Source organism: Rhineura floridana, chromosome 3 (genome assembly GCF_030035675.1).
Source record: "Rhineura floridana isolate rRhiFlo1 chromosome 3, rRhiFlo1.hap2, whole genome shotgun sequence".
NCBI classification, from domain to species: domain Eukaryota; kingdom Metazoa; phylum Chordata; class Lepidosauria; order Squamata; family Rhineuridae; genus Rhineura; species Rhineura floridana.
The window spans coordinates 23,649,646-23,676,488 of record NC_084482.1 but is presented as its reverse complement, the minus strand read 5'-3'; the positions used below and the strand labels follow the sequence as shown (position 1 = coordinate 23,676,488).

General features: G+C 42.6%; 1 protein-coding gene across 7 annotated transcripts in view; it reads right to left on the bottom strand.

Moving 5' to 3' along the window:
- Nucleotides 1-26,843, bottom strand: part of VDR (vitamin D receptor) — a 123,405-nt gene that overhangs the window by 54,545 nt on the left and 42,017 nt on the right. For all 7 annotated transcript variants that reach the window (XM_061615016.1, XM_061615011.1, XM_061615012.1 and 4 more), the window contains 2 exons: nucleotides 18,298-18,369; nucleotides 5,835-5,985 (listed from right to left, as the gene is read on the bottom strand). In XM_061615016.1, coding sequence (XP_061471000.1) covers nucleotides 5,835-5,985; nucleotides 18,298-18,361 — 215 coding nt within the window. In that variant the 5' untranslated portion in view covers nucleotides 18,362-18,369. The remainder of the gene's footprint in view (nucleotides 1-5,834; nucleotides 5,986-18,297; nucleotides 18,370-26,843) is intronic.

The window sequence follows — 26,843 nt, the reverse complement described above, 5'->3', positions numbered from 1 at the left end:
GGAAGTATACATGCATAGCATAGAAAATAGCCACAAGTAAACAAACCTGGAACTACTGTTTTAAAAATATATTGTGCATGTTCAATATTCATAAGGAAACATAAGGAGTACTGGGGGTGTCAACAGCCATAGTAGACCAAAGGGGCAGCAGCAGCAAGGAGGTGGAAGAGAAGGAAAGGCATAGGAGGACTGGTGCATTGTGGGCCTGAAGTGGCTTGCTTCTGTACACACACACACACACACAAAAGGAGTGTGGGCATGTTACATGGGGGTTGCCAAATTCTCAAACAAGAGGTTATCAGGCTCATAACATATTTGGTTATGGACTTGTAGATCCAACAAATCTGGTTTCAGCATCTTTAACAGAGAGCAAGTTGCTAGGGGTGGGGAAAACCCCCCTGCTCTTCATTCATCCTCTTTGAAAGTTTTCCTTTTTTTTTTTCAATAATTTTTATTCAGATTTTCATAAAACATACAAGACAAAATCATAAAACATTCAAAGACAAAAAACAAAATCAAAAATAGTTAAACAAAAAGAAAAAAAGAAAAAAAAAAAACAAAAATAAAAAATAAAGAGTAAAATATTGACTTCCCATTTGTCAAAGATCAAATCAGTTATAAGTCTATAATATATAACAATCCTGTCTCTTAAGTCATATTATAAAATCACTTTCCTCCAGTAGTTATCTTACTTAATCATCAAATCTCATAAACATTACTTTATTCTTTCCACAAAAAGTCAAAGAGAGGTTTCAATTCTTTAAGAAATATATCTATCAATTTTTTTTTCCAGATAAGCATATCGATTAATCCATCTCATTACTAATTATGATAATCTTATTGTCATAACCATAGTCAAAATAAACATTTCAATTAATCCATCACATCAGAATCTGTTAGGTTCAATAATTTCAGTAGCCATTGTTCTATTATCTCTATTAGTTCCATTTTCCATCTTCCATCTTCAGTAGTCTTGTTAAGTCCAGTAATTTCAATATCCAATCTTCCATTATCAGTATTCCATAATAATCTTGCTGTCAAAGCCATAGTCATATAGTAAGAGTCTGATGGGGATTACCTCTATCCCAAATATTTTCTTGCCATCCATTCTGAATAGGTTGCTGAAATACTGCTGTAAAATCATATCTCTGTTCTTTTTTTCAAAATACACTGGGTCATCTCTTAAAAGTTTTTCCATTGTCACATGGCTGCAGTTAATTCCATAGATTTTCTCTATATTGGGCTCCATCACATCATTCCAGTCCAGAAGATTATCCATGCCATTGATAACTTTATCTCTAGAATCTTCATTCATTTCTTCAGAGATAACATTGAGTTCCAAACAATAGATTTTATTTCTAAAGTCCATAGACTCCAAATCTTGTTCCTGTTCCACGTTGGTTCCAATCTCCGGGATCTCCTCTCTCACAGGGACCCCTATTCCAGTCTCCAGGGTCACCTCTCTCACAGGGACCCCTGTTCCAATCTCCGGGGTCTCCTCTCTCACAGGGACCCCTTCCAGGGTCACCTCTCTCACAGGGACCCTTATATCTTTAATCTCCTGCTTCATTTTACTCAATTCAATTTTCATTATCTCAATCTCATCCATTATTTTCTGAAACATAGTTATTTCCAGATTTTCAGCCACTTTCTTAATTGCCATTTTAAAAGAAAAATATAGGAAAACCACTTCTTATTTCAGCAACAATTGGGTTAATACTCCAAACTTGGTGACATCACAGTATAAACAGAGCAGACAGCCTTATCTCTCCAATAGTTAAGTAAACAAAATGCAGTTCCCAGGATCGAAACAATTAATGGCAATCGTCAAAAAACAGATTCGTCAAAATAAAATAGACCAAAAAGAGAGTAGTCTCAAAACAGTATAATATTTTTCAAAATAAAAATCTGGAATAGAAATCCCTCTTCTGTGTATATCTTTAGAATGCAAATCCAGGACAGCTTTTTGCAACAAAAACAGAGATAAGCTATTAATTAGTGCGTAGCAGAGAGAAGTTATGGCTCCCCAGTGAGATGTCAAAAACTGATCAATCTGGCAAATCTCTTTTAAACAGCAACAATTTAAGTCAAGTAAAAGAAAAATATAGAAAGAAGGGTGCTTGCCTGTTAGTGCGTTCTCTCTTAGAAGATAAGGTGAACGTTCGCTTTATCAGATAGAGCTTGCTGTTAAAAATCCGTCCCACCTTCGTCGGCTGGACCTCGTCCCATAAATTAATGAGATCTGGTCGTCCCAACAAAAATAGGCTTTGAGGTTAATCTCTTCGTTTCTCCCTACCCGGGAGAAGTTTAATCAGTCAAAAAAAAAAGAAAAAACTGACTGATATATCTGAATAAGCTTCTTTTGAGGCAGGAGCCCGTCTCAAAAGCAGGCACAGGCTAAGTCACCCTTCCCGGAAGTCCCTCTTTGAAAGTTTTCCAAATGAAAATGTTTGTATGTATTTTGAAATTGCTATGTTGGAGGTTAACATTAAGGTGCAATTTATGAAAGGGAGTGGAAAGGAGAGAGAGCTTTTCCTTTAAAAGATAAGTAATTTTTAAAACTTCCAGTTATACTGATGCAATTTCATTTCAACAAGAAACTGGTGGGTTGCTACAGTGAAAGATGAAAACACAAGAACATCAAAAATTAGAGATAACCTGTCCAAAATAACTCTTAACTAGAACACCATGAAGCTAAGGAAAACAACTGAAAGATTGCCAGGTGATAAGGTTCTGCAAGGGGGCATAACTAACCTGAAAACTCTGCCAGCCCTTCACCTACCTCTTTCTTCTACCTGCTGTGAGACGCTACTAGAGAAGAGATAAAGGTAGCAAAGGAACTGTTTGGGCAGTGGAGAAAGAAGTGCCACTGTTCACACTTCTCTCTCCAAAGAAACTTTCCCCAACCTCGTGCTCTCCAGGTGTTTTGGCCAACTCCTCCCCTTAGTTTTAGCTTGCACAGTTGTGCTGACTAGGACTGATGGGAATTGGTGCCTTTCAGATGTTTTGGACTACATGTTGTACTCCAATATATTTGGAGGGCACTATGTTGAGGAAGGTTGCTCTAAGGTCTTGAAGAGTCAGGCAAGGTCCCTAGGTTAGCATTTCACAATCCTAGAAATGCTCCAGTGAGGCTCTAGGCATATCCCCTTGCAATTAGTCTCCTCCGAGGCCAGATTGTTCTGCTGTGTATCTGCATTGGGAGAAAATGAATTGTCCAATTGTACTCAATGCAAAATGGCCTACTATCAGAGGAAGCCTTCCACTGCATCTCTGTGTGAGTTCTTGCTTCAGGTTTTCCTTCTCCCAGCCCTTTTGGGTTTAGGTGTGATGTGCCTCTAATTTTAAATTGGAAAAACAGTGCCCATGAACTATCAGAAATTTGGAAACAATTGTTCTACAAACTTGGGTTCCATGAAAGGAGAAGATCTTCCTTGGCTAAATCCTTTAGCATGGAATTTCCAGAAAAATTCTGAAAAGAATATTTGGGATTCCCTTAAAACTTTTATCAGGAGTGCGATACTCAGCTCTGCAAGCCTCACTCATTACCTTATCAGATCCCTTAACAGCAATCGGATCCTTGGAAGTTTCAGTTGGTGTCACACAAAGATGATAAATAGCACACACTGACGTTTATCGTGTCTGGGACACAAAGCATATGACTGATTAGCTGGGGCACTAACCTTGCATGTTGAAATACACATATGAAAGATGAGTTGCTCATTTAAGCAACAGTAACTGAAGAAAATCTTGTTGTTCCAGTTAGCCAGGCTGCACTGCAGCCCAAATGGAAAATTGGCTGCAAGGTCTATGGTATGCAAAACATCCCATCTAACTATCTAGCAAAAGTGGCTATGTCCACTACAAAGATGCTGACATCAGGGAATAACGTTAAGAAGAAATGGCTGTTGTGGACTCCAGCTTTACTTAACGTCCACAGTAAATCTGTATCTACGCTACTGTCCCACTACAGCATTAAGTACATGTGAGATTTCCTCTAATTAGTCACCCAGTATCTCTTAATTACACCTGTTATTAGTCATCTGTTTTTAATCAAGAGTTCCCAGGAAAACTTCCTATGTCATCATTACAGTAAGGTGCATTATGATAGATACTCCATTAATGAGATATGCTAAACTGTCTTGGAATCTTCTGGGCTAGTACTGATGTAATGCTGGCTCCCTCTTAATCATGGTTGAGAAGAGAGGGGAAGCCAGTTGTCCTCCTGCTCCCTCTCCCCCAGTACTGTGCTCAGTACTCTGAAATAACCTGCCTGCCAACACACAACATGGGCTGGAAAACTCAGGGGCTCATGTGGAGCAATAGCCCCATGAACAGGAGGAACAGCAAGTTCCTGTATAAAAAGGTCCTAAACAAGAGTTGCTGCTTGACTAAGGGAGTCGCAGAAGTTCTTCCCCTGGGTTAAAAACAAACATAGGAACCATTCTCAAACAGCAGGGGAGCATTGGGCACACACAGTGCAATTCCAAAATGTTTGAGTAAAATTTTATAGAAAAATAAACTTTCATTTTATAGCACCATGTCATTTAGCCATAGCCAATTCATTAATTACATCAAAAGTCTGTATAGACAGAGACAGCGGTTTAGAGCAGCGATGGGGAACATTTTGCAGAAGGAGGGCTGCATTCCCTTCTGAGCAACCCTCTGAGGACCACATGCCAGCGGTGGACGGGGACAGTGGAAAAGTAGGTGGAGCAATAAATGTACATTTTACCTTTGTACAGTAGGCTAGTTTCTACACATACACACCTCTATCATCCATCCAGACAAGCAAGAGGTGTTGTCAGAGTCCAAGGACACATTCCGGACAGGAAAAAATACTTCGGGTGTGCAGCCAGGCTGGTGAAGAGTATGGCCTGGGGAGAGTTCCGAGGGCCAGATACAGAGGCCTGGAGGGCTGCATTTGATTCACAGGCCTAAGGTTCCCCACCCCTGGATTAGAACATGGTCACTGATGGGGCTTCTTGCAAGACCACAGTGCATTTATCAATATCATGAGAATCCCATATATCACTTTTCTAGCCTAATGATAGCTGAAGACATAGTTAAAAACCAAGTGTCACTTACTCCAAAAGCCTATGAAATGAGTTGGAGCTTCAAGTGAACGAGATTACTTAACTCTGAATGGCTTTCATTTCTCTCCCCAGGAAATATATCAAATTTACCGAACATATCCTTACTTCTCATCTGCTATTTTAACATTCTCTTTTGCAGTACAGGATACCTAGTGTAGCAAATGTCACTCAGTTCAGGCTGTCTCTGTGAATGAGGGATGGAATTTGTTCAAACATTCCCATTATGACAAACTTAATCTGTTTCTATTCTGTTTCCTACAAACTATATAGCAAATGTGCATCCGGCTGGCTTCCCTGGTCACTGAAAGTACAGGAGCAACTTCAGCTTTGTGCGGAGTCAGATTAGGGTTCCCCTTCCCCCGACTTCAACTTTCAAGGCAAAGCAGCTCAAAAAGTTCTCCTCCATGTATATACTCTTCCTTTCTTAAAGCCTAATTCTAAAGGCAGGGGGTTGTATTCCACTAAGATTTACTCAAAGTAGACCCACTGGCCACTAATTTTCAATAGGTCTACTCTGATTAAAGCTTAGTGGAATATAACCCTGGCTTGGGCCTGCTTCTTAAACTTTAGTTTTGTTGGGTGGTATTGTACTTCTCCTATTACACTGCACCAGCATTAACAAGAGAAAGACTTTTGCTGATCAGCCTTTGCGGTAAAAGTAAACTGCAGGGGTTTTCATGGCAAAGGTCAAACTTCTTAGGAGTACATCTATTATGTCAAATGCCAGGAGTCACATACCTAAAAAATCCTTTGCAGCCTTCACAGGTCATTGCGTTAAAATGAAAGCCAGTAGCTTTGTCTCCACAAACACCACAGATACGTGGAATGTTCCTATCAAAGTCGTTGGCTGGATCAGGAAAGGCTGGGCAAGGTGCCATGGGCTCCATTTCTATGGCAGAGAAAAGTATAGAGGTTATCGGCATCATCACAACAGTTTTATAAGTCATAATCTATGACATAACCATAACTATCTGCAAAAGCCAGTAAGAATTTCCCCCCCGTTACTGATCTGTTTATGAACTCTTAATTGCTATATAGCAAAATCCTTTATTCATGATGTACAGGTCTCAATAAACATGCTCTCCAAAACACTGTGCAACTATTTTGGTTTCATTTTCTCATTTTCACATGTACTGGTGAGTTGTTTTTTTAAAAAACACTTTTTCATATATAACAACCTGTAAAAATAAATGCAATACATAGAAATCATATTTGTTTTGTCTGGTATACAATACTACCATTTATGTTATCATTTATTTTCATTTCACATAGGAAGAATGTGAAGAGCAATGCATTGTTTCATCTCAACCTATTAAGTTTCTCCATGTAGTTCTTGTGAAGTTGGTGTTGGACCTCAACAACTTCCACTAGTTTTTTATCTTAGAATAAATCCAGTAATGAACACTGCAGCTAAAGCCAGGATATTCCCATTTGGACTTACAACAATAATCCATATCAAATTTGGGGGGTGGGGGAGAAATGTGTAATTCAAATAGAGACAGACCAATATATTTGTAAATTTTCAAGCAGTCCCACAACACACAAGGTGACATATGGATGGTGTGCTCAACTGGCATCCGAAGGATGGGATTCAAATGACGACATGAAAAGAAAAAATCCAACACGGTCACATTTGACTTCAAAAGAGGAAACTTCACAAAAATGAGGGGATTGGTAAAAAGAAAGCTGAAAAACAAAGTCCAGAGGGTCACATCACTCGAAAATGCTTGGAAGTTGTTTAAAAACACTATATTAGAAGCTCAACTGGAGTGCATACCGCAGATCAGAAAAGGTACCGCCAGGGCCAAGAAGATGCCAGCATGGTTAACGAGCAAAGTCAAGGAAGCTCTTAGAGGCAAAAAGTCTTCCTTCAAAAAATGGAAGTCTTGTCCAAATGAAGAAAATAAAAAAGAACACAAACTCTGGCAAAAGAAATGCAAGAAGACAATAAGGGATGCTAAAAAAGAATTTGAGGAGCACATTGCTAAGAACATAAAAACCAACAACAAAAAATTCTATAAATACATTCAAAGCAGGAGATCATCTAGGGAGACAATTGGACCCTTGGATGATAAGGGAGTCAAAGGTGTACTAAAGAACGATAAGGAGACTGCAGAGAAGCTAAATGAATTCTTTGCATCTGTCTTCACAGTGGAAGATATAGGGCAGATCCCTGAACCTGAACTAACATTTGCAGGAAGGGATTCTGAGGACCTGAGACAAATAGTGGTAACGAGAGAGGAAGTTCTAAGCTTAATGGACAATATAAAAACTGACAAATCACCGGGCCCGGATGGCATCCACCCGAGAGTTCTCAAAGAACTCAAAGGTGAAATTGCTGATCTGCTAACTAAAATATGTAACTTGTCCCTTGGGTCCTCCTCCGTGCCTGAGGACTGGAAAGTGGCAAATGTAACACCAATCTTCAAAAAGGGATCCAGAGGGGATCCCAGAAATTACAGGCCAGTTAGCTTAACTCTGTCCCTGGAAAACTGGCAGAAAGTATTATTAAAGCTAGATTAACTAAGCACATAGAAGAACAAGCCTTGCTGAAGCAGAGCCAGCATGGCTTCTGCAAGGGAAAGTCTTGTCTCAGTAACCTATTAGAATTCTTTGAGAGTGTCAACAAGCATATAGATAGAGATGATCCAGTGGACATAGTGTACTTAGACTTTCAAAAAGCGTTTGACAAGGTACCTCACCAAAGGCTTCTGAGGAAGCTTAGCAGTCATGGAAAAAGAGGAGAGGTCCTCTTGTGGATAAGAAATTGGTTAAGAAGCAGAAAGCAGAGAGTAGGAATCAACGGACAGTTCTCCCAATGGAGGGCTATAGAAAGTGGAGTCCCTCAAGGATCGGTATTGGGACCTGTACTTTTCAACTTGTTCATTAATGACCTAGAATTAGGAGTGAGCAGTGAAGTGGCCAAGTTTGCTGATGACACTAAATTGTTCAGGGTTGTTAAAACAAAAAGGGATTGCGAAGAGCTCCAAAAAGACCTCTCCAAACTGAGTGAATGGGCAGAAAAATGGCAAATGCAATTCAATATAAACAAGTGTAAAATTATGCATATTGGAGCAAAAAATCTGAATTTCACATATACGCTCATGGGGTCTGAACTGGCGGTGACCGACCAGGAGAGAGACCTCGGGGTTGTAGTGGACAGCACGATGAAAATGTCGACCCAGTGTGCGGCAGCTGTGAAAAAGGCAAATTCCATGCTAGCAATAATTAGGAAAGGTATTGAAAATAAAACAGCCGATATCATAATGCCATTGTATAAATCTATGGTGCGGCCGCATTTGGAATACTGTGTACAGTTCTGGTCGCCTCATCTCAAAAAGGATATTATAGAGTTGGAAAAGGTTCAGAAGAGGGCAACCAGAATGATCAAGGGGATGGAGCGACTCCCTTATGAGGAAAGGTTGCAGCATTTGGGGCTTTTTAGTTTAGAGAAAAGGCGGGTCAGAGGAGACATGATAGAAGTGTATAAAATTATGCATGGCATTGAGAAAGTGGATAGAGAAAAGTTCTTCTCCCTCTCTCATAATACTAGAACTCGTGGACATTCAAAGAAGCTGAATGTTGGAAGATTCCGGACAGACAAAAGGAAGTACTTCTTTACTCAGCGCATAGTTAAACTATGGAATTTGCTCCCACAAGATGCAGTAATGGCCACCAGCTTGGACGGCTTTAAAAGATTAGACAAATTCATGGAGGACAGGGCTATCAATGGCTACTAGCCATGATGGCTGTGCTCTGCCACCCTAGTCAGAGGCAGCATGCTTCTGAAAACCAGTTGCCAGAAGCCTCAGGAGGGGAGAGTGTTCTTGCACTCGGGTCCTGCTTGCGGGCTTCCCCCAGGCACCTGGTTGGCCACTGTGAGAACAGGATGCTGGACTAGATGGGCCACTGGCCTGATCCAGCAGGCTCTTCTTATGTTCTTATGTTCTTATGACATGACAGTGGCAGGCTAATTTGTACAAACCCAGTTTTGCCAGGTACTGAGGAGAAAAGCACCTAGGTGATAGACTCCAACTGTGAAGAAATAAGCCCCGCATGGGAAGGAGATTTTAGAGAATTTATTTTGGTCTAAAAATGGCCTCCCATCCCCTCGCTTTATACTTGGCTGGGGCAGACCCAGTTTTAAACAAATGGGTCAGCTACCATCACATGTAGTTTGGTCCTAAGGCAAAAAGAATCTGGCTGCAACAACCCCTTGTCCCAAGACATGCATTTCAGGGGCTCCACATCCTTATTTTCAAAACCATACCTACAATTCCTCCCTTATTATGTTCAAAATCCCACTCGTTAAGTCTGGCTAAGAGACAATGAAAGCTATTTTTGAAAAAGAAGAAGTGGATGAACTTACTGAATCAACAGTTCCCTTTTCCACTAAAATTGGAAATTCAGATTTATCCTTGACTATAGCCCTAACCTCTTTGCAAGTAAGGCAACCATTCACAGTCTGCCCAAATATGAAGTCCACTTATTAGTTACTATGTTAACTGCATGTCTAAGTTTATACTAATTAATGACGGGCCGTTAACCTTTGAATGCCACAGTTTCCATTTAAAACTCAGGCCTGATATCTGAAACAACATGTGAATAAGCAATATGTTGTCTTTCCTCTTTCATGAATGAAAAGTTGACAATGTCTATATAGCAGAAAGAAGCATTGCTTAGCTATTGCACTGGAGGCCAAGAAGGGGATTTTCCAAAACACGTTTTTCACTTTTATTTTTGTTTCAATACTGATCATAAAACAATTACATTTTGCAGCTAAATGGGATTGTCAGATAGTACTCTGTTAGCCGGACTAAAATAAATGTGCAACAGTCTGTGTTCTATATAAAATCCCCTGTTTAATACACTGAGCATGAGCTATGAAAGCCTTGAATGGCACAGCACTTTGCATGGGCTATATTCTGTCTCGTCAGATAACTACTAGTGGCTGAATATGCACATCATACATTTAGAAGCACATTTCCACACACCGCCAAAGAACCCTGGGAATGTAGTTTATTAAGGGTGCTGGGAATTGTAGCTCTGTGAGGGGTAAATTATAGCTCCCCGGATTCTTGTGTGGTGAGATAATGGACCATTGGTCTCACCTGAAGGGTGATTTTCATAGGAGGTATGCCATCAAGCGGGTAATAGCTCCACCTATCGTCCGAAGGCAAGAATGTTTCTGAAGTCAAGACTAGGGGCGACAGGCCCCTCCCACTCTCCAGTTCATTCGCAGCGAGTCCAAAGAGAGATATCTAAAAATGCAGGAGAAAAGGCCAACGGGCCTACCAGCAAGAACATAACATAATAACATTCATAATAATATGACTGTAACATAGCGAGATAACAGTAATAGCAGTCTTGACTTCACTAATAAATGTAATAAAATAGCGTAACAGGTATATATAAAATTCCTAAAAAATATCTAGGTATCCTCTGACTGGGAGGGTCGTGATGGCATACCTCCTATGAAAATCACCCTTCAGGTGAAACCAATGGTCCATTTTCCATAGGAGGTATGCCATCAAGCGGGATGTACCAAAACAGCCCATAACAGGGAGGGACCACCCACAACCTAATCCTCATTAAGAACCTGTTGCAACACTCGTCTGCCAAAAGAGGCATCGGCAGAGGCATAACGGTCTATTTTATAATGCCTTATAAACGAATGTGGGGTAGACCAAACAGCAGCTCTGCAAATATCAGCAACAGGAGCATTGGTAGCAAAAGCAGCCGTAGTGGCCGCTGACCTGGTGGAATGAGCGGTAACGCTAGGTGGAATTGGACTCATAGGCTAAGGTAATGCATCCCTGCAACCAGCGGGATAAGGTGGAATTGGCTACTTTATGCCCCACAGACCTTGGATGAAAGGATACAAACAAAGCCTCGGTCCGTCGTATATCCTGAGTCCTAGACAGGTAGGTCTTGAGAGCCCTGCGGACCTCCAACGAATGCCAAGCCTTCTCGAGAGGATGAGTAGGATTCGGACAAAAGGAGGGCAAAACAATGTCCTGGTTGCAATGGAAAACTGAATCAACCTTGGGAGGAAGGAAGGATCAGTCTTCAGTACAACAGAGTCCTTGTAGAAACGCAGAGGTGGCGTGCAAAAGGCAATGCGCCCAGTTCTGAAACTCGTCTCGCCGAGTTGATCGCGATTAGGAACAAGACCTTGAACAACAACAGACGTAAAGGCACAGTCCTGAGGGGCTCAAACGGAGGGCGTTGTAAAGCTTGTAGGACCTTCGACAAAGTCCACGAGGGAAAACGGTGGAATACAGCCGGTGAGTGTAACACGGTTTCCCTCATAAAACGTTTGATGAACAGGTGCGAGGCAATAGGAGCATCAGTGTAGGACACTGAGAGAATGGAAGACGGAGTGGACGCATGTCTACGTAAAGTGTTAAGTGTAAGTCCCATCAGGAGGCCCCTATGAAGGAACTGCAGTATCTGTTGTGTTGTGGCCTGGAAGGATCGAAGTGCTGAGACTGACACCCTTGGAGACTGCCACCCAAGTATGTTCATATATACGGGGGGTGGATGGTCGTCTCGAGGCCAAGATAATGTCAATAACAGCATCAGACAGACCAGAAGATCTTAAATGTCCCGTTCAAAAGCCACGCTGTTAGCTTGAGCCAAGTGGGATCCTGATGCAATATTGGACCCTGGAATAAGAGATCTGGCCTGACCCGGAGCGTCCAAGTATCTGTCACTGACATGGCAAGGAGATCCGAGAACCACGGTCGACAGGGCCAGTATGGGACTATCAGAACTAGATTGGCCCTCTTGCGTCGCGCCTTTCTCAAGGTTCTGGCTAAGAGTGGTATTGGAAGGAAGACATACAACAGGGCATCCACCGCTTTTGCTATCATGTTCAGGTATCGAGCGAAGTACCTGGGTTACTGGCAATTGAGAAGACGCCGAACCAACAGTGGAGAAGATGGAAAATGGTCGGATGAAGTTTCCATTCTCCCGGACAAACCAGTTGTCTGTTGGGCCAGTCTGCTGACACATTCCAAATTCCTCTGAGATGTTCTGCCTGTAGGGAGCGCAGATGTGTAGAGGATGGGACCTGGTCCCCTTTTGTCTGTTTAAATGAGATTTGGCACACGTCCGTTCAAATGAGAGCATGGTCCAAGTGGAACAGAGACTGAAAATGGGGCAGAGCTAAGTGGACAGCCTTCAGCTCTAGCCAATACTACTCTGAGTCTGTTCTGCTGTGTTCTGAACCCCCTGAACGAACTGAGAGTTGCAGTGGGCTCCCCAGCCAAGGGGACTGCATCTGTAGTGATAACAGTTCTGCGGGGTTCTCTGAACGGAGTGCCCTGGGTGAGATGTCGGACCCCCGTCCATCAGCGGAATGAAAGACGCAGTGCATGGCTCAAGGCAATTGCTCGATGATTTGACATAGCAATATCCTGCTGAAACGGTAGCAAAGTCCACTGGAGCAGGCGCGTATGAGCTCAAGCCCATGGCACAATATGGATGGTGGACACCAACCTCCCGAGAGCCCTGGACAGAAGCATAACGTCTGCGGTTACGTGGGACATCAGAGACCGTGCGACGTCTGTGATAGCATTTATATGGTCTGGGGTCAGGAACACCGTCACCTGTCGGGTGTCCAATATCAGTCCTAGATGTTGTATGCGTTGGGTTGGTTGGAGGTGGCTTGTCGAAATTGAGTGGCCGGTCATAGGCCTTGGTAAAAACTCTCGGGCAGATGAGAGGCCGAACGGCATCGCTCGGTATTGAAAAGGCTGGGGGCCGAAAGAAAACCGAAGGAATTTTCTGTGGGCTCTGCAAATAGTCACATGGAGATACGCTTACTTCAGGTCGATAGAAACCAGGAAGTCTCCTTCTTGAAGGCTGTCTCTGCCAGGGAAACTTCCGTTCTGGGATCCCCTGGAGGGCCGGAAATCATAGTTTCGGAAATCGCGGTCTTGTCACCCGGGTCGCGTTCCTTGAAAGGGCTGGGTCGTGCGATATGAGGAGAAACGTCTGAAAAGCTTGCGATCTGCGTTCCGGACAGTGGCCAAGACGGGCCTTCGAGAGTCCTTGGGGTCAACAAGCACTGCCTTTAGGACCTCCTCACCAAAGAGTACTGATCCGGAATAAGGTGCCCTTGATAGAATAACTCTGGCTGTGGAGTCAGCTTGCCAGTGACGAAGCCACAGGGTCCGCCGAGCAACTACCTGTGCTGCCATACCTCGAGCTCCCAGCTGAATTGCGTCCAAAGTGGCATCAGCTACAAAAGCCGCTGTCTTGCGCAATTTTATCAGTGACCTCAAAGATACAGGATCAGGATTAGGATCCTCTAAAGGTCATCCAACCACATCATCAATGTCTTAGAAAGGATAGAAGTTGATGCAGCAGCTCGCATGGAGAAGGCGGTGGCCTCATGATTCTTCTGTAAAACAAAGCCCAGCCTGCGCTCAGAGACGCCTTGTAGATGGGAATCTCCTTCCCTCGGCAAAAAGGAATCTATATACTAGATTGGATATTGGCTCGACTATGCCAGGAAGAGCTGGTCTGCTGGTGAAGTCAGGAGCCAGAGATGAAAGACTGTTAGCAAGAGGAAGGTAGTGCTCTGCTGGCGCGGGGGATTTCAAGACCCTGGCCCCTTTAATAGCTGAAGCGGTAGCTGCTGGTTGTGTAGCTTGGAGACCAAGGGTGTTCAATACTCTGCGAGCAAGAGGCAGATAATCTGAGGCATCGAACAGGGGATAAAAAGCATTCTCCTCGTGTTCCGAATGAGCACTCCATGCGTCTCCATCGGTTTGTACAGCAAAGGGTGCCTCCTCCCCATATGAAACGTCATCAATGCATCTGCCTCTGGCAATGTCAAAGGGACGTGGGGAGTAAGATGAAATAGCCTCATGACATACATAGTGGTCCATACTGTGCTAAGGTATGGCGGAGACTTGTGGTGGTGACTGTGATTAAGTAAAAAATGACAGCATGCCATGTAGTTGGGATAGAAGACTCATGAGACAGCTGTAGCCCCGGTGAAACAGATGGTTGCACTTGTAGAGGCGGCCCAGTGGGCTGTGACGATGGATAAGCCCTGGGTGGTAATATGTGAGGGGGCAGGTTGGTAGTTGGCTGTTCAGGAAATCCAGCAAAGTCCTCCTCCTCAGAGGAAGCAATGGAGAGTGAGTTAGATTCGTTAACTGTTCCTGGGCTGTGCCATCGGAAGCCGGAACGGAGACATAACGTGGGCGCTTAGTTGTGCTGTGGCTGGAAAGATGTTTAGTTTTGGCAACAGCTTTAGTGTGGTTATGCTTGGCCGCTTTAGATTGCTACGGCTTGGCTGTCTGAGTCGTTGCTGGCTGTTCCGCCATCTTATATTTTCTATGGGTATCAGTACACTGCCACGATGGGGCAGAATGTACAATGTTAGTAGCGTTGATACACAGCCAGTACAGTAGTAACTGTACACTCAAACCGTTTTGAATAGTATTAACAGCCTTGGTACACGGCCACGGATGGGGCAGAATGTACAGTTCAAACAGCCTTTGTATAGTATCAACAGTCGAGGTACACGGCCATGGATGGGCAGAATGTACAGTTCAAACAGCGTTTGTATAGTATCAACAGCCTTGGTACATGGCCACGGATGGGAGTATTGGTACACGGCCACGGATGGGGCAGAATGTACAGTTCAAACAGCTTTGTAAAGTATCAACAGCCTTGGTACATGGCCACAGATGGGGCAGAATGTACAGTTCCAACAGCTTTTGTATAGTATCAAGAGCCTTGGTACACGGCGACGGATGGGGCAGAATGTACCATTCCAACAGGTTTTGTACAGTATCACAGTCTTAGTACACAGCCACGAATGGGACAGTGTACAGGTCAAACAGCTTGGTGTACAGCCACAGTCTTGATGAAACAGTCACCGATGAGATTGTACTGGTTAGAAGTTGCCAGAGCCAGCAGCAGCAGCAGATTTAATAAAGGAGCCTGTGAAGAACTATAGGATCCTATCTGCAACACACACACAAAGGTAGATCACACTGTGGGAGCTGACTGAAAGCCTGGGCTCTGCTATCCACAGCCCTTGTAAAAGAGACCCCCCTTTGCAGTACTGAATAGAGACAAACAAAATGGCGCCTGCGAAAAGAGCGGGAAAAATTGGGCAATCAGAAAGGTTTGTGGAGATGAAGAAGCAATGGCGGTCCCCGGGGAGCACTAGCGAGCCGAACAAACGGCTTCCAAAAATAAAAAAGGTGCTCTGGAGCCGCGGGGCTGAGAAGCGCGATCGGGGCTATAAAAGCCAGGAAAGAAAGTTTGCCACTGAGGCAAGACAGAGCAAAAATCCCCTAGTAATTGGGCAGAGCCAGGGACACTGGGAGCAAGCCGCCGCCGCGCCTGCTAGCAACCGTCGCAGCGAGATTTAAATTGCCGCAAAACGATCCGGGGGAGGCGAGGCAGTCCAACCAGAAAGGGACATTGATAGTATGGACAGCCGCAGTCGCAGGCTCTGGGGGAAAACCGCCGCGAAAATAGGCTGCAATAGAACGCAAACGCGGCTGTATAAGGTATGCAGGGAAGCCTCCATCAAGGAGGCAGAGCGGCCAGCAAACTCCCCGAGCAGGGAGAAGAATCGGCAAACAGGCAAGCCGCAGCCGCGGACTGCAGAGACCGTCCCAGCAAGGTATTAAACGCCACGGACGAGTCGGGGAAGGCAGAGAGCAGTAATAGCAGGCTCCTGGTGGGGGAGATTGCAAGTGCCGCCCCGGAAAAAAGCCGAAGACGAAAGGAAGCCGCAGCAGCAGGCTCCCGATCGTCAGGGCACGAAAAGGGCAGCTGAGCAGGCTAGGAAAACGCAGCTCCTGGTTAAGGCTGCGTCCGCCACTGAGGGAGAGAGACCGCAGCCGCAATCTCTCTAAAGTGTCGTAAGCTTTGTCCTGGGAAGAAAAACACCCGGGCAAGGGGGAACCTCCCCAAGGAATTCCCCAGGAAAGACACACAAACAGTAGTAAAAGTCAAGACAGAGGAAAGGGAACAACGTGAAATAAACACACAAAACTCCACACTCTGTCACACAAAACTTATCTAGTCACTAGCTATAGATCTTGCACGGACGAAGGCAAGAATGAACTGGAGAGTGGGAGGGGCCTGTCGCCCCTAGTCTTGACTTCAGAAACATTCTTGCCTTCGGACGATAGGTGGAGCTATTACCCGCTTGATGGCATACCTCCTATGGAAAAATGTACTTTAAACGTACGGTGTTTACACAGCAAGGCTATAAACTCATGTATAACCTCGGAATGTTTAATCGTTTTTCTCAAGTACTAGAATAGCTGTCTTCAATGTTTCCCCTTGTGGAAGCCATTGCATTCACACAGGATGGCAGCTAAATGTACCATACTGTATTAACCTTTGCTAATACCTTAGAATTTTTATCTCCTCAGGGTTGATTAAGGGGTTCTTAAATATTGGCTGCAAATACATAAGGAGCCAACAACATCTACAAAAGGAGAATATCCATGTGTCAAGAATGAGGGACAAGTGGTGTCTTATTGAATCAGCAACTGGCTGGCACAGAATCTATCTATGGGTAGAGACTCACTTGTGGTTTTGCTGGCTTCAGAGCATCTCCACCTTTGTTTTCTGAATGAGGGGGAAAACAATGCTAGTCAAACTTCGCCCCCTTTTACTCTAAAACGTCAGAACTTGCAGCTTGAGTGCTCTTTACCTTGAAGTCAGCTTCACACAGACTGATTGGCCATCAACCCTGTTGCACTCCAGGTGTGTCTAATGAAAACTCTTTTCCTATAGGCTCAGGCAGACACAGTGATTGGCACAACACTTTGCTGTGGGTGGTCCTAATTAGCAGTAAAGAAGGGAGATGTGTCCAGCTATGGGCAAATATGTTTGAAACCAGAGCCAGACAAAATGGTCTCAATGCTTTTGAAACAAATGTGCACGTAGCCTACATATAAATACATTAGGCAGATAAGAGGATTTATTCTCTACTAGAGAGAGCAACCAATATAGACAGTCACTATAGATGGGCAGCTGCCCAATTTACAAGTTTTTCAGCGCATCACATATACTGATCAATTGCAAATTTCCAATTTGTTGGAACAATCAAATAATTTGGGGGGGGTTGGTCCTAACAATAAGCTTGAGCACTTTATTCACTGGTTAGTGTTTATGTCTGTCTGTTTAATATGAGATGAAATATTGGTATTAGTAACTAATACTAATCTATGTATTCAGATTTATAGCCCGCCCTATCCCAAGACTTAGAGTATATGCAGCCATGATGCAATAAATTGGGTGAAAATCCAGCCCCCTCAAACCTTATCTCTATATCTCCTCATCCCCACCCCTTTTACCTCAGTTGTCCCTCAAACTAAGACATACTTTAAGATCATTTTTTCTCCCTCACAGATATGGGGTGGGCGGGCGAAGAAACCTGTTTAAGATAACAATTCACCAATTATCCCTCTGTCTAACATGGATACATATGTAACAATAATGTTTAGGTTTTTACGTAATACTTCAGAGGGTATTCAAAGCAATTCGATTACAGTGCTGAAGTTAGGATTATAACAAAACAAACTTTAATGCAGGAGAATGTCTCTATTTGCAGATGAGGGGTTGATGCTGGGGGAGGGGGGGCTTGCCTAAGGTCAGTTCATAAAAGAGGGAGGTCGCATGCACAGCATACATTTAAAGCGCATGGCTTCCCCCTCAAAGAATCCTGGGAGCTATAGTTACCCCTCACAGACCTACAATTCTCAGCACCTTTAACAAATGATAATTCCCAGGATTCTTTGGGGAAAACTATGAGCTTTAAATGTATGGCATAGATGTGACCTGAATTGATAGAAGTGAGACTACAGACACTGTGATTCTTAGCTCAGTCTCTTAGCCACATATGTGCTTATGGAACTTAAAAGCTTGCACAGTCCTGCTTTAACAGATAGCTTAATCCCATCTGAAATGCCACCACTTTTTAATCAGAGGCCAACCCAACATCATCTGCAGATGGCAATAAAAAAAATCCATACAAGAAGCGGGCTATTCAGAAAAGCCTCAAGGAACATCTTATTTTATTCTTGTTCTTTCAGATTTTTTTTAAGGACAAGAAGATATATTTTTAATAATACACAAATCTCCCTTCCCTGATGGCAGAAAGACAACATTATTAAAATCAAAGAATATTCTGAGGAAGATACTTTACCAACATCCAGATCATTTGGTACAGTCTGCTGGTACAATTCCCACGAGGTCTGAAACTGAGACATCAAGCCACCTGTAATCCAAAAATATAAAACTGATTTAAAATGCAGTGGCTGTCAAGAGGGTTTGGAAATCTCAAGATCTTATTTGCGGTAGAGAATTTACTCTAGCTTTTAACGTCAATCTATTGACGTCAGCAACATATATTAAAGAGTGAGGCGTGGCAGTCTGCAAATAATCCACCACACCTAAACAGGATTCACAAAACACAAAGTGCCAATTCAGTGCAGCTTCCCAAGATCTTGTATCACTACCTCTTAGAGATAATGCTAACCCCATGGTCCATTATTCTCAGCAGGGCGCCACAAATTGAAAATAGTTTTCAAGAAGAAATTGCACTCACTTTCCACATGGGGGCCATTGATTTGGAAAAGAGACTTCCCTTCAAAAATCACTGCTGACTCAATACCCAGTTAAAGAGGAGAATCATGCTAGAGGATTTTTAAAATTAAAAAACAGCGACAACAGTATAGCACTCTTTTGATAAGGAACAGAGACAGGGTAGTGTTTAATGGGTTTTCCCCATTTTACCTTATTTAACAATCAAGCCTGTAGGCAATGTAGAAAATGTGTGGTATGCCACTCGTACTGCTAGCTTAGCCTGTTTTGAATTCACCTCCGACACATTTCCTATAATATTCATGGCTGTCAAGCTACAACAAGGTAATATGCTAACAGGTAGTGATAATATTCGGGCAACATAATCTAGCTATGTGTATTTGTGTGCGCTGTGTATATATTTGGTGTGTGCAAGTGTGTTTGTGTGGGCATACTGTATATAAACACACGCGCACACCTGTCACCAGACTTATTGTCAGCTCTACACTGCGTCAGCAGTGCCGGTGGGGGCTGGAATTCCTGGGTGGTTGGCAGGGAAGCAAAGTCCTTAGCCGGCAGTCTGGCCATAAATCTGCCAGGTCTAGGAGGAGGGGAGCTGATAAGGGTCAGGCTTGTCCGAAGCGTACTTGCCGAGTCAGAAGTCCAGAAGCGAGGTCAGTAGAGGTCCGGGATCAAGTGCCAAGGGGTCAGTCCAAAAGAGGTTGCAAGGAAACTAGGAACACACAAGCCACGCCTGACGTTGCAGTCAGCAACAAGCTGCAGCCAAGGTGTGCCTTATAAAGAGCAGGGATGACAGCAGGTGTGAGCCCTCAGCGTTTGGGCCTTAAGGAGACAGGCCTGCCTCTCTTCTGCCTGACCTTCTGCTGTCTACGTTCTGCAGGTGAGGGGGGAGTATCCTGTTCACTGTCTGTGTCTGGCTGCAGGGCCTCTGCTGTCCCTGGGGTGCTCTGCAGCTGAGGGACAGAAGGAGCTGGATTCTCAGGAGCCTCCTCCGTGTCTCCTTCTGAGTCTGCTGCTCCTGGGTCTGCTGCTGTTACTCCCGAGTCGTCCTCATCTGAGGAGTCCTCTGACGGGGCCATGACACTTATCCCAAATAATTAAAAAACGGCATCTAGGAATCTGAAGAATTGTTTAGACCCATGAAATTGCACAATTTTTTATTAAAACTTTGACTGTAACTCACTGATAGGGCAGAGTAAACTCCTCTATTTTTGCCTATATCTAGTTGTTAATTCTTTCCAAAAGCAACACAAAATCCAAACCAGCATATTCCTATAACAAAGGAATTAATACATCTTATATTGACCACAACTCATGAGTTCTTTCCTCTGCTTAAAATTTAAATTTTCCAAATAAATCAATGCAGTGTGCCATCCTTCAATAGCAATCAAAAACAAGGGTCTGGTCATTAGATTCTAGAGATCTGTTCTGTTTTCTAGTACAATATACATACTACTATATTTTTTTGCTGTATTTGGTATTACAGCCAAAAAGATCAGAGCAAAGTTCCTAAGATCTATCTCTACCAATTGTAAAGGTGATGGTTTCATTTAGCTTACGTTTGTTTTAAACTTTTTGTAATAACCTATGGTTTACGCAAATACAATTAATGTACAATGTACTAATGTATCAGTTTAACTTACTTTTGCATGCTAGCCATATGTGTCAATGCTCAAACTACATAGTCTAAGTGGCCCTGCAGATGTTGCTGAACTACAACTCCCATCATCCCTGGCCATTGGCCATGCTGGATGGTACTAGTGGGAGTTGTCATTCACCAATATCTGGAGGGACAAAAGTTCCCCTCATCTGAGGTAGCCTAATAAAGGCAGTCAAGATGGCTAATATTACTGATTTAAACTTGTTTCAATTGGATCCACCACACTTCTAAATTAGGGCACACATCCAACTATTACTTTTTAAGCATACAAAAGCTACACCAAATAAATGTTGTATATTTTAAAATATTTTAAAATGATGGTATTAATTATATTAAAGTAGGAACCATCCAGACCATTAGAACACCATCCTTAACAACTTCAGGTATCCTAGCATCACTTGTGGAGAGCTACACTTGGAAACAATAAGACATTCCCCAAACACCACGAATTGAACGTACCAATGACTTCTGCATTTGACTGGCAAGGCTTTAAGGTAACACCTGAAGTGGAACTTGTGTAGTAGAAATGTGCTTCAGATAACATCAGGAGCCACTCTTTGTAAACCCTCTTATGCATCGTGCTTTGGCTTAGGGAGTTGGTGTTTTTCCCCCAAGGTCCACAACTCTCGCAATACAACTAAAAGCTTCTGAGATGTATTCCCTTCTTCCAGGAAGGGCACATTTCATCATCTTCATTAATAAATAATTCCTCTTCTGTTCTGGCACCTCCAGGACACTCCCCTTTCCCATATAATCATTCACAGGCAAGTTGGTCCTGGCGAGATTGTGTTTTCTATGATGGGCAAAACAGATTGCTTTAAAGATAATGGGAAGATTCTCTTACCAAGATCAAAGCTATCTATAAAGCATTCCAGTGGTTTGACTAAAGAGCTTGTTGCTTCTTTTCTTGCAATAAATGAAATCTCTCCTACTGTTAACTGGGCTAAAGTGAAATATCTGATGAACAAGTAAGTGTTTTACATCAGGGGTTCCCAAACTGAGGTCCATGGACCACCAGCAGTCTACAAGATTCATTCAAGTGGTCCAGGGTGTGTCTGGATATGTGGTTGAAGATAGGAGACACTACATCCATCACACTGAAAATTCATATTTACCTTTTAACTGTATTTGTATTGCTTTTATTTCTTATGTTGTATGACTATTTGAATTAGAATTGCTACAAGAAGTGATCCACCAAGACCCTCAGCAATTTTCAAATGGTCCAGGGGGAGTTTGGGAACCACTGTTTTAGATAGACTACAATCCATGCTTTAATACTTGAGAGGCTAATGGACAGCCTTCAGAACTCAGTTCTGTGTAATACAGGGGTGTGCTCTGGAATATCTGTGTGAGGCTGTGTCCCATGCAAACTGGTGGCACTTCAAGACTTGAACGGAATGGGAAGGACTGGAAGGATATGCACACTTGCAACAGACAACTGGCAAGCACAACTCAGATGAAAATATATACAGTATATAACTGCCACGCATAGGTTTCTGTTACACTCAAAAAGTCTGCACCCATTCATCTTATTTTTTCTGCTTTCTGACTTAGCAGTTAAGCTAGCAAGTTTGCTGGACTCGGAATTTAATATAGTTTCTATCTAGCTGTATCTTAGATAAATATCATGGCCAAGTTATAATAATTGCAATTAGGATGTCTTGACAGCTCACTATGTTAATAATACATATATAAATACTAAAGATCAAAATGCAAATATGGATTTTCCCTACATACAGTTATGACTACGCCATTAAGCCATGACTAACATAGTTTTCAGGGGATTTCCCAAACCGAAGCAGGTACTATGGCCACATGGGACTTAATTGTCTCCTTTGAAAATGGGTCATACTGTTTTCATTGTCGCATTCACAATTCACTTCCCATTTGCTGACTAAATAAATACATTTGACGTAGCAATCCTACAAAACTTATGATGTGATAGTCAGGAAGCAGATATTGTACTCTTCGGGAAACCTTAGCTACTTGGGTCTTTAATTGGAATCCTTATATTATTATTTTAGAATATGTGTTGCCAAATTGTGCACTGGAATCATCACTCATTATTCTGCATGCAAAGCAGATGTTCTACCATGGAGTTACGGCTTTTCCATAATCATAATCTGCATTGTTTGTATTTACCCAAATCCCTAAAATTAGGGTGGTCACAGAAGGGATGGATATGGTGCAAATATTTTGCCCATTTCTGCCATACTAGTAATGTTGCATGTAGGATTTGGTTAAAACTGGATTTTTTTCTTTTCAAACATTCTATATGGTGCCATTTTCAGAACTGTCCTTGCCAAATGCATTACTTCAAAATACACTAGACTTGACAACCATGCTTCTATTTTTGAGGCACACAAAATAAAATATTAGGTTTGATTTTGTTTCAGTCCTTGAGTAGCTGTCACTCAGCTTTTTCCACCCACCCAGTGGAATTGTTTTTTTCCATCATAAAAGCCTAAACATTTATTGGCCAGCCTGAGTTTGCAACATGTAACATTACCTAGACTATCAACAGTATCAGGACATTTCAATACAAATTACTTATCACATTTATCAACATATCAGAATCAGTGTTGCTTCATTCAGAGGTTGGCAACCCCGCACCTCCAAAGGTCTTCAGTGGCACCCCCATCGGGTAGCCCAAAATCTGAGCTTTCATTTATTAAAAAATTAAGTCTCTAGCCCTCTTAGAAAGAAAGTTATAGAGCACAATATGTAAGTACCCTTCTAAGCGATTTCTGTGAAATGAGCCACCCTGGCTGCTTCTGCCTGTCAGTGTTACTAGCAAATGAGTGAAGTCAGTGCTGTGATTGATAAGTGAGTTGTTTGGACATCAGGCAATAAAATCCCTGGGGTCCTAAAGAGCTGCTATTTCCTCCTCCCTTTTAGCACACTTCTCCTGCTTCTGCCTTCCCCCCCCCCAGTCCTTGAAATCTCCATAGTTTGCACCCTTCCTTTTTGCCTATCAACTGGGATTCTTCTTTCCTGTGCTGGGTTTGCCTGAAATCAGATACTGCCTAGAAATTATTTTCTACAAATACTACTACACAATAAACTTGGTGAATGTTGAAGAATACCCCTTTCCCCAAAAGGCAAATGTGACAACTTTGCAAAGAGGCTTTGCAGAACTTAAAGACCAAGGACTCATTAACAATTCATTGTATAGTTAACTGACAGTACAATGTATACGTATTTACTCAGAAGCAAGTCTTTGTATTTAATGGGGCTTACTTCCAGATAAGTGGCTAGAGGATGCAGCCTGGGCTTTGGTTTAGGGTTGGTATTAGGGAAGAACAGGATTCTTGTGTCTTTAACAGCTGAATGGCAGAAATTCAACAGGACAAGCCTTTTTTAGCCTGGAAAAACAACTATGGGAATGCTTCACCATGACTACTCTCCAAATTTGTGTTATGCCACACCCTCATGGCAGCCATTTTGTGACTGGTACCACCCCCACTCTTTCAAAATTTGAGATGTGCCCTCTGGTCCAAAAATACTGGCAACTCTGGCTTAATGTATATTTATGGAAATCCTTGCAGAATTTGCCCTCTCATGTAAAAAAAAAAAAAAGTAGTAGTCCACACAAATACAGATGGGTCACAGAGTAGGGCCTCAGTAGTTGATTCTAAAGCATGGGTAGGCTAAGCTCATGCAGGTGGTCCTTCAGATAGCCTGGTCCCTAACCATTTAGGGTTTTAAAGGTCAAAAACAACACTTTAAATTGGACCCAGAAACAAACCAGGCAGTCAGCATAACCAGTAGTGAATTGGTTTGATATCTTCCAGCCACTTAAGGCAGATCCACACCATGAATTAAAGCACATTCAATGCATATTTAACACATACAGCTTCCCCTAAGGAATGCTGGGAACTGTAGTTTATTCAGGGGGTTGGAAATTGTAGCTGCTGTAAGGGGAAACTACAATTCCCCGGATTTTTTGGGAGAAGTATGGTGTGGATCTCAGTTTAAGATCCTACTATTGTCCTTCGTGCCACATTCTGGTCCCCTTGAAGTTTCTCAACCATTTTTCAGCCCCACCCAGAAAGCATTATAGTAATTTATCCTAGATGCAACCAGACCATATGCCAATGAGGTGAGGCCCTTCTCCAGATAGAACTCGACAGCAATGCTGCTGCATAATAAACAGAAGGAGGCAACTAGGATTCAAAAACATATCTTACTAGACCTTTTCTATCCCCACCTTCTTCTTGCACAGGCAAAATGGAGAATTTCTGCACAATATAGGAAATGGACCTTTAGTGTGGCGGCACCTACCCTGTGGAATTCCCTCCCTTTGAATATTAGGCAGGCACCATCTCTGCTATTTTTCGGCAGCTTTTGAAGACTTTTCTCTTACAACAAGCCTTTTAAGGTTGAGACCTATCCTAGTATGCGTCTGTGTTAGAATTGCTTAATATGTTTTTTAATAATGTTTTTAACCCTTTTTTAAAGTTGTTTTTTAAAATGTTTTTAATGCTGTATTGTTTTAATGTATTTTACTATCTGTTTTTATGATGTTTTAAAGTGTTTTTAGTGCTTTGTTTGCCGCCCTGGGCTCCTGCTGGGAGGAAGGGCGGGATTCAAATTAAATAATAAATAAATAAATATTTCCCACTCTCCCTGCTTTATTGTTGGATATCTGCATCACTTTCCCACCATTTCCGAATTTTCCCAGTACCCCAAGGCTTATTATTAACTTTATAAACAACTATAAAACATATGAAAGGCTTTTCAAGCTTTCCACATGGCAAATAAGTTGGCCTGCAAAGAACACACAGACGTTAGTGTATTGCAGACCACTAACTCCAATCACTAGTACAGGAAATGTGAAGATTGTTTTCCATTGTTAGGTTATAATTTAAAAAAGGCTGACAAGTGGAATGACTGGCAGCTATATAATTTAGCTTATTTTTCACTCAGACCCAGTTTTTATAATATTTCAGACACAGCTGTTTTATAACAATATTACTTCTTGTGATCAGTTTTAAAATCACTTTGCTGGGCTCTGTATTCTCCCTTAATACATTTCTCCACTCATTTTCTTCACTCCACTGAAGATCATCAGGTATGTTACCCTGTGCAGCTCTAGCACGCATCCCACACTTTCCCCAGCATTAGCTTTGTGTTTTTTTCTTTTTTAGAAATACTGAGCACCCACCATCAATAACGCCTCATCTCAAACACCATTCGCCAGCATTTAGGAACACAGGAAGCTGCCTTATACTGAGACAGACAAGTGGCCTATCCAGCTCAGTATTGTCCACATCGACTGACAGTGGCCCTTCAGGGTTTCAGGCAGGGTATTATTTCAGCCCTAGCTGCAGATGCCAGGGATTGAACAGGGATAGTGCACTCTCAGGCTGGGCTTTGGAATCTTCCTGAAGCTCACCCAGCGTAGTAATCTTCCGCTCACTTGCTGGCAGATGAACTACATTTCCATCTCCCTGTTTTTCAGCCTGAGCTATTTCAGCTGCCAAGCTTAAGGCTGACGGCTCCCCCAAATTCCATTTTATGTTGTCCTTTGAAGTGTAGGACCAGTTGAGGGTGGAAGGTTGAGCGGAGATGGAGGCCACGTCTAACCGAGGGAGGGTTGTGAAGTAATGTGTGATTTTTAATTGCTCCCCAGAGATTTTGGACGTCTTATCTGCCATCTGGGGGGAGGGAGAGGTTAGAACTTGTTCTCTCCTCCTTCTCCTCTGTACTCTCCGTCGGGGAAGGCTCTCAAATATGGATACAGCTTCCAGAGCTTTCCGTGCTTTCCTTGTCAGAACCATTTAGATAGTATTATTAAATGGTTCCAAGCACCCCCCCAGGTATTTCTCGAGGTTGCATCAATTTGGGGGGGTGTTCTGTCGATGGCTGCAGACCTCCAGAGGGACTTGCTAGGGCACAGCCTCGTTATGTTTAGTTGGAGTGGTTGCCTAATAAGCTCCTGAGGCACTCCTGTATTTTGAGTGTTCCTGTAGGTATTTCATATACAGACTTAATTTATAGGTAGTTTCATGCTGTCCTTCATATTCAACTTATAGGCTTATGAGACTCCCAAGAATCAGTTTGTGTGGTGTTAAATTTAACATTATAAGGGAGCAGAACTATTTAGTCACCCATTTAAATATGTGTTGTTAAGCTGGTTCCAGCTATAAGATCCTGAATGTCCTGGGTCCCATTATGCCTGCTCTACACGATTACAGCCTGAAATACTACAGTAGTTGCTTTGGATTACAGAGTTTTTAGGGTGGCATGCGCATATTCACACAGGGCATAGTTGCTGCTTTCAATCTTACAAGTTTTTAAAAAATCAGGTATCTTGCACATCAGAAGATCTGACTGACTTGAAGAGGAAAATTGTTCCCTTGAAAACACTTGTAGAAAATTTATTATCTTACATGCCTAGCTCAAGCATTGTAAAAATAAGAACACAGTAAACACCTTCTCCCTTGGATAAGCTGTGCAGTCTCCAGGAAGACTTAAAGTATCTT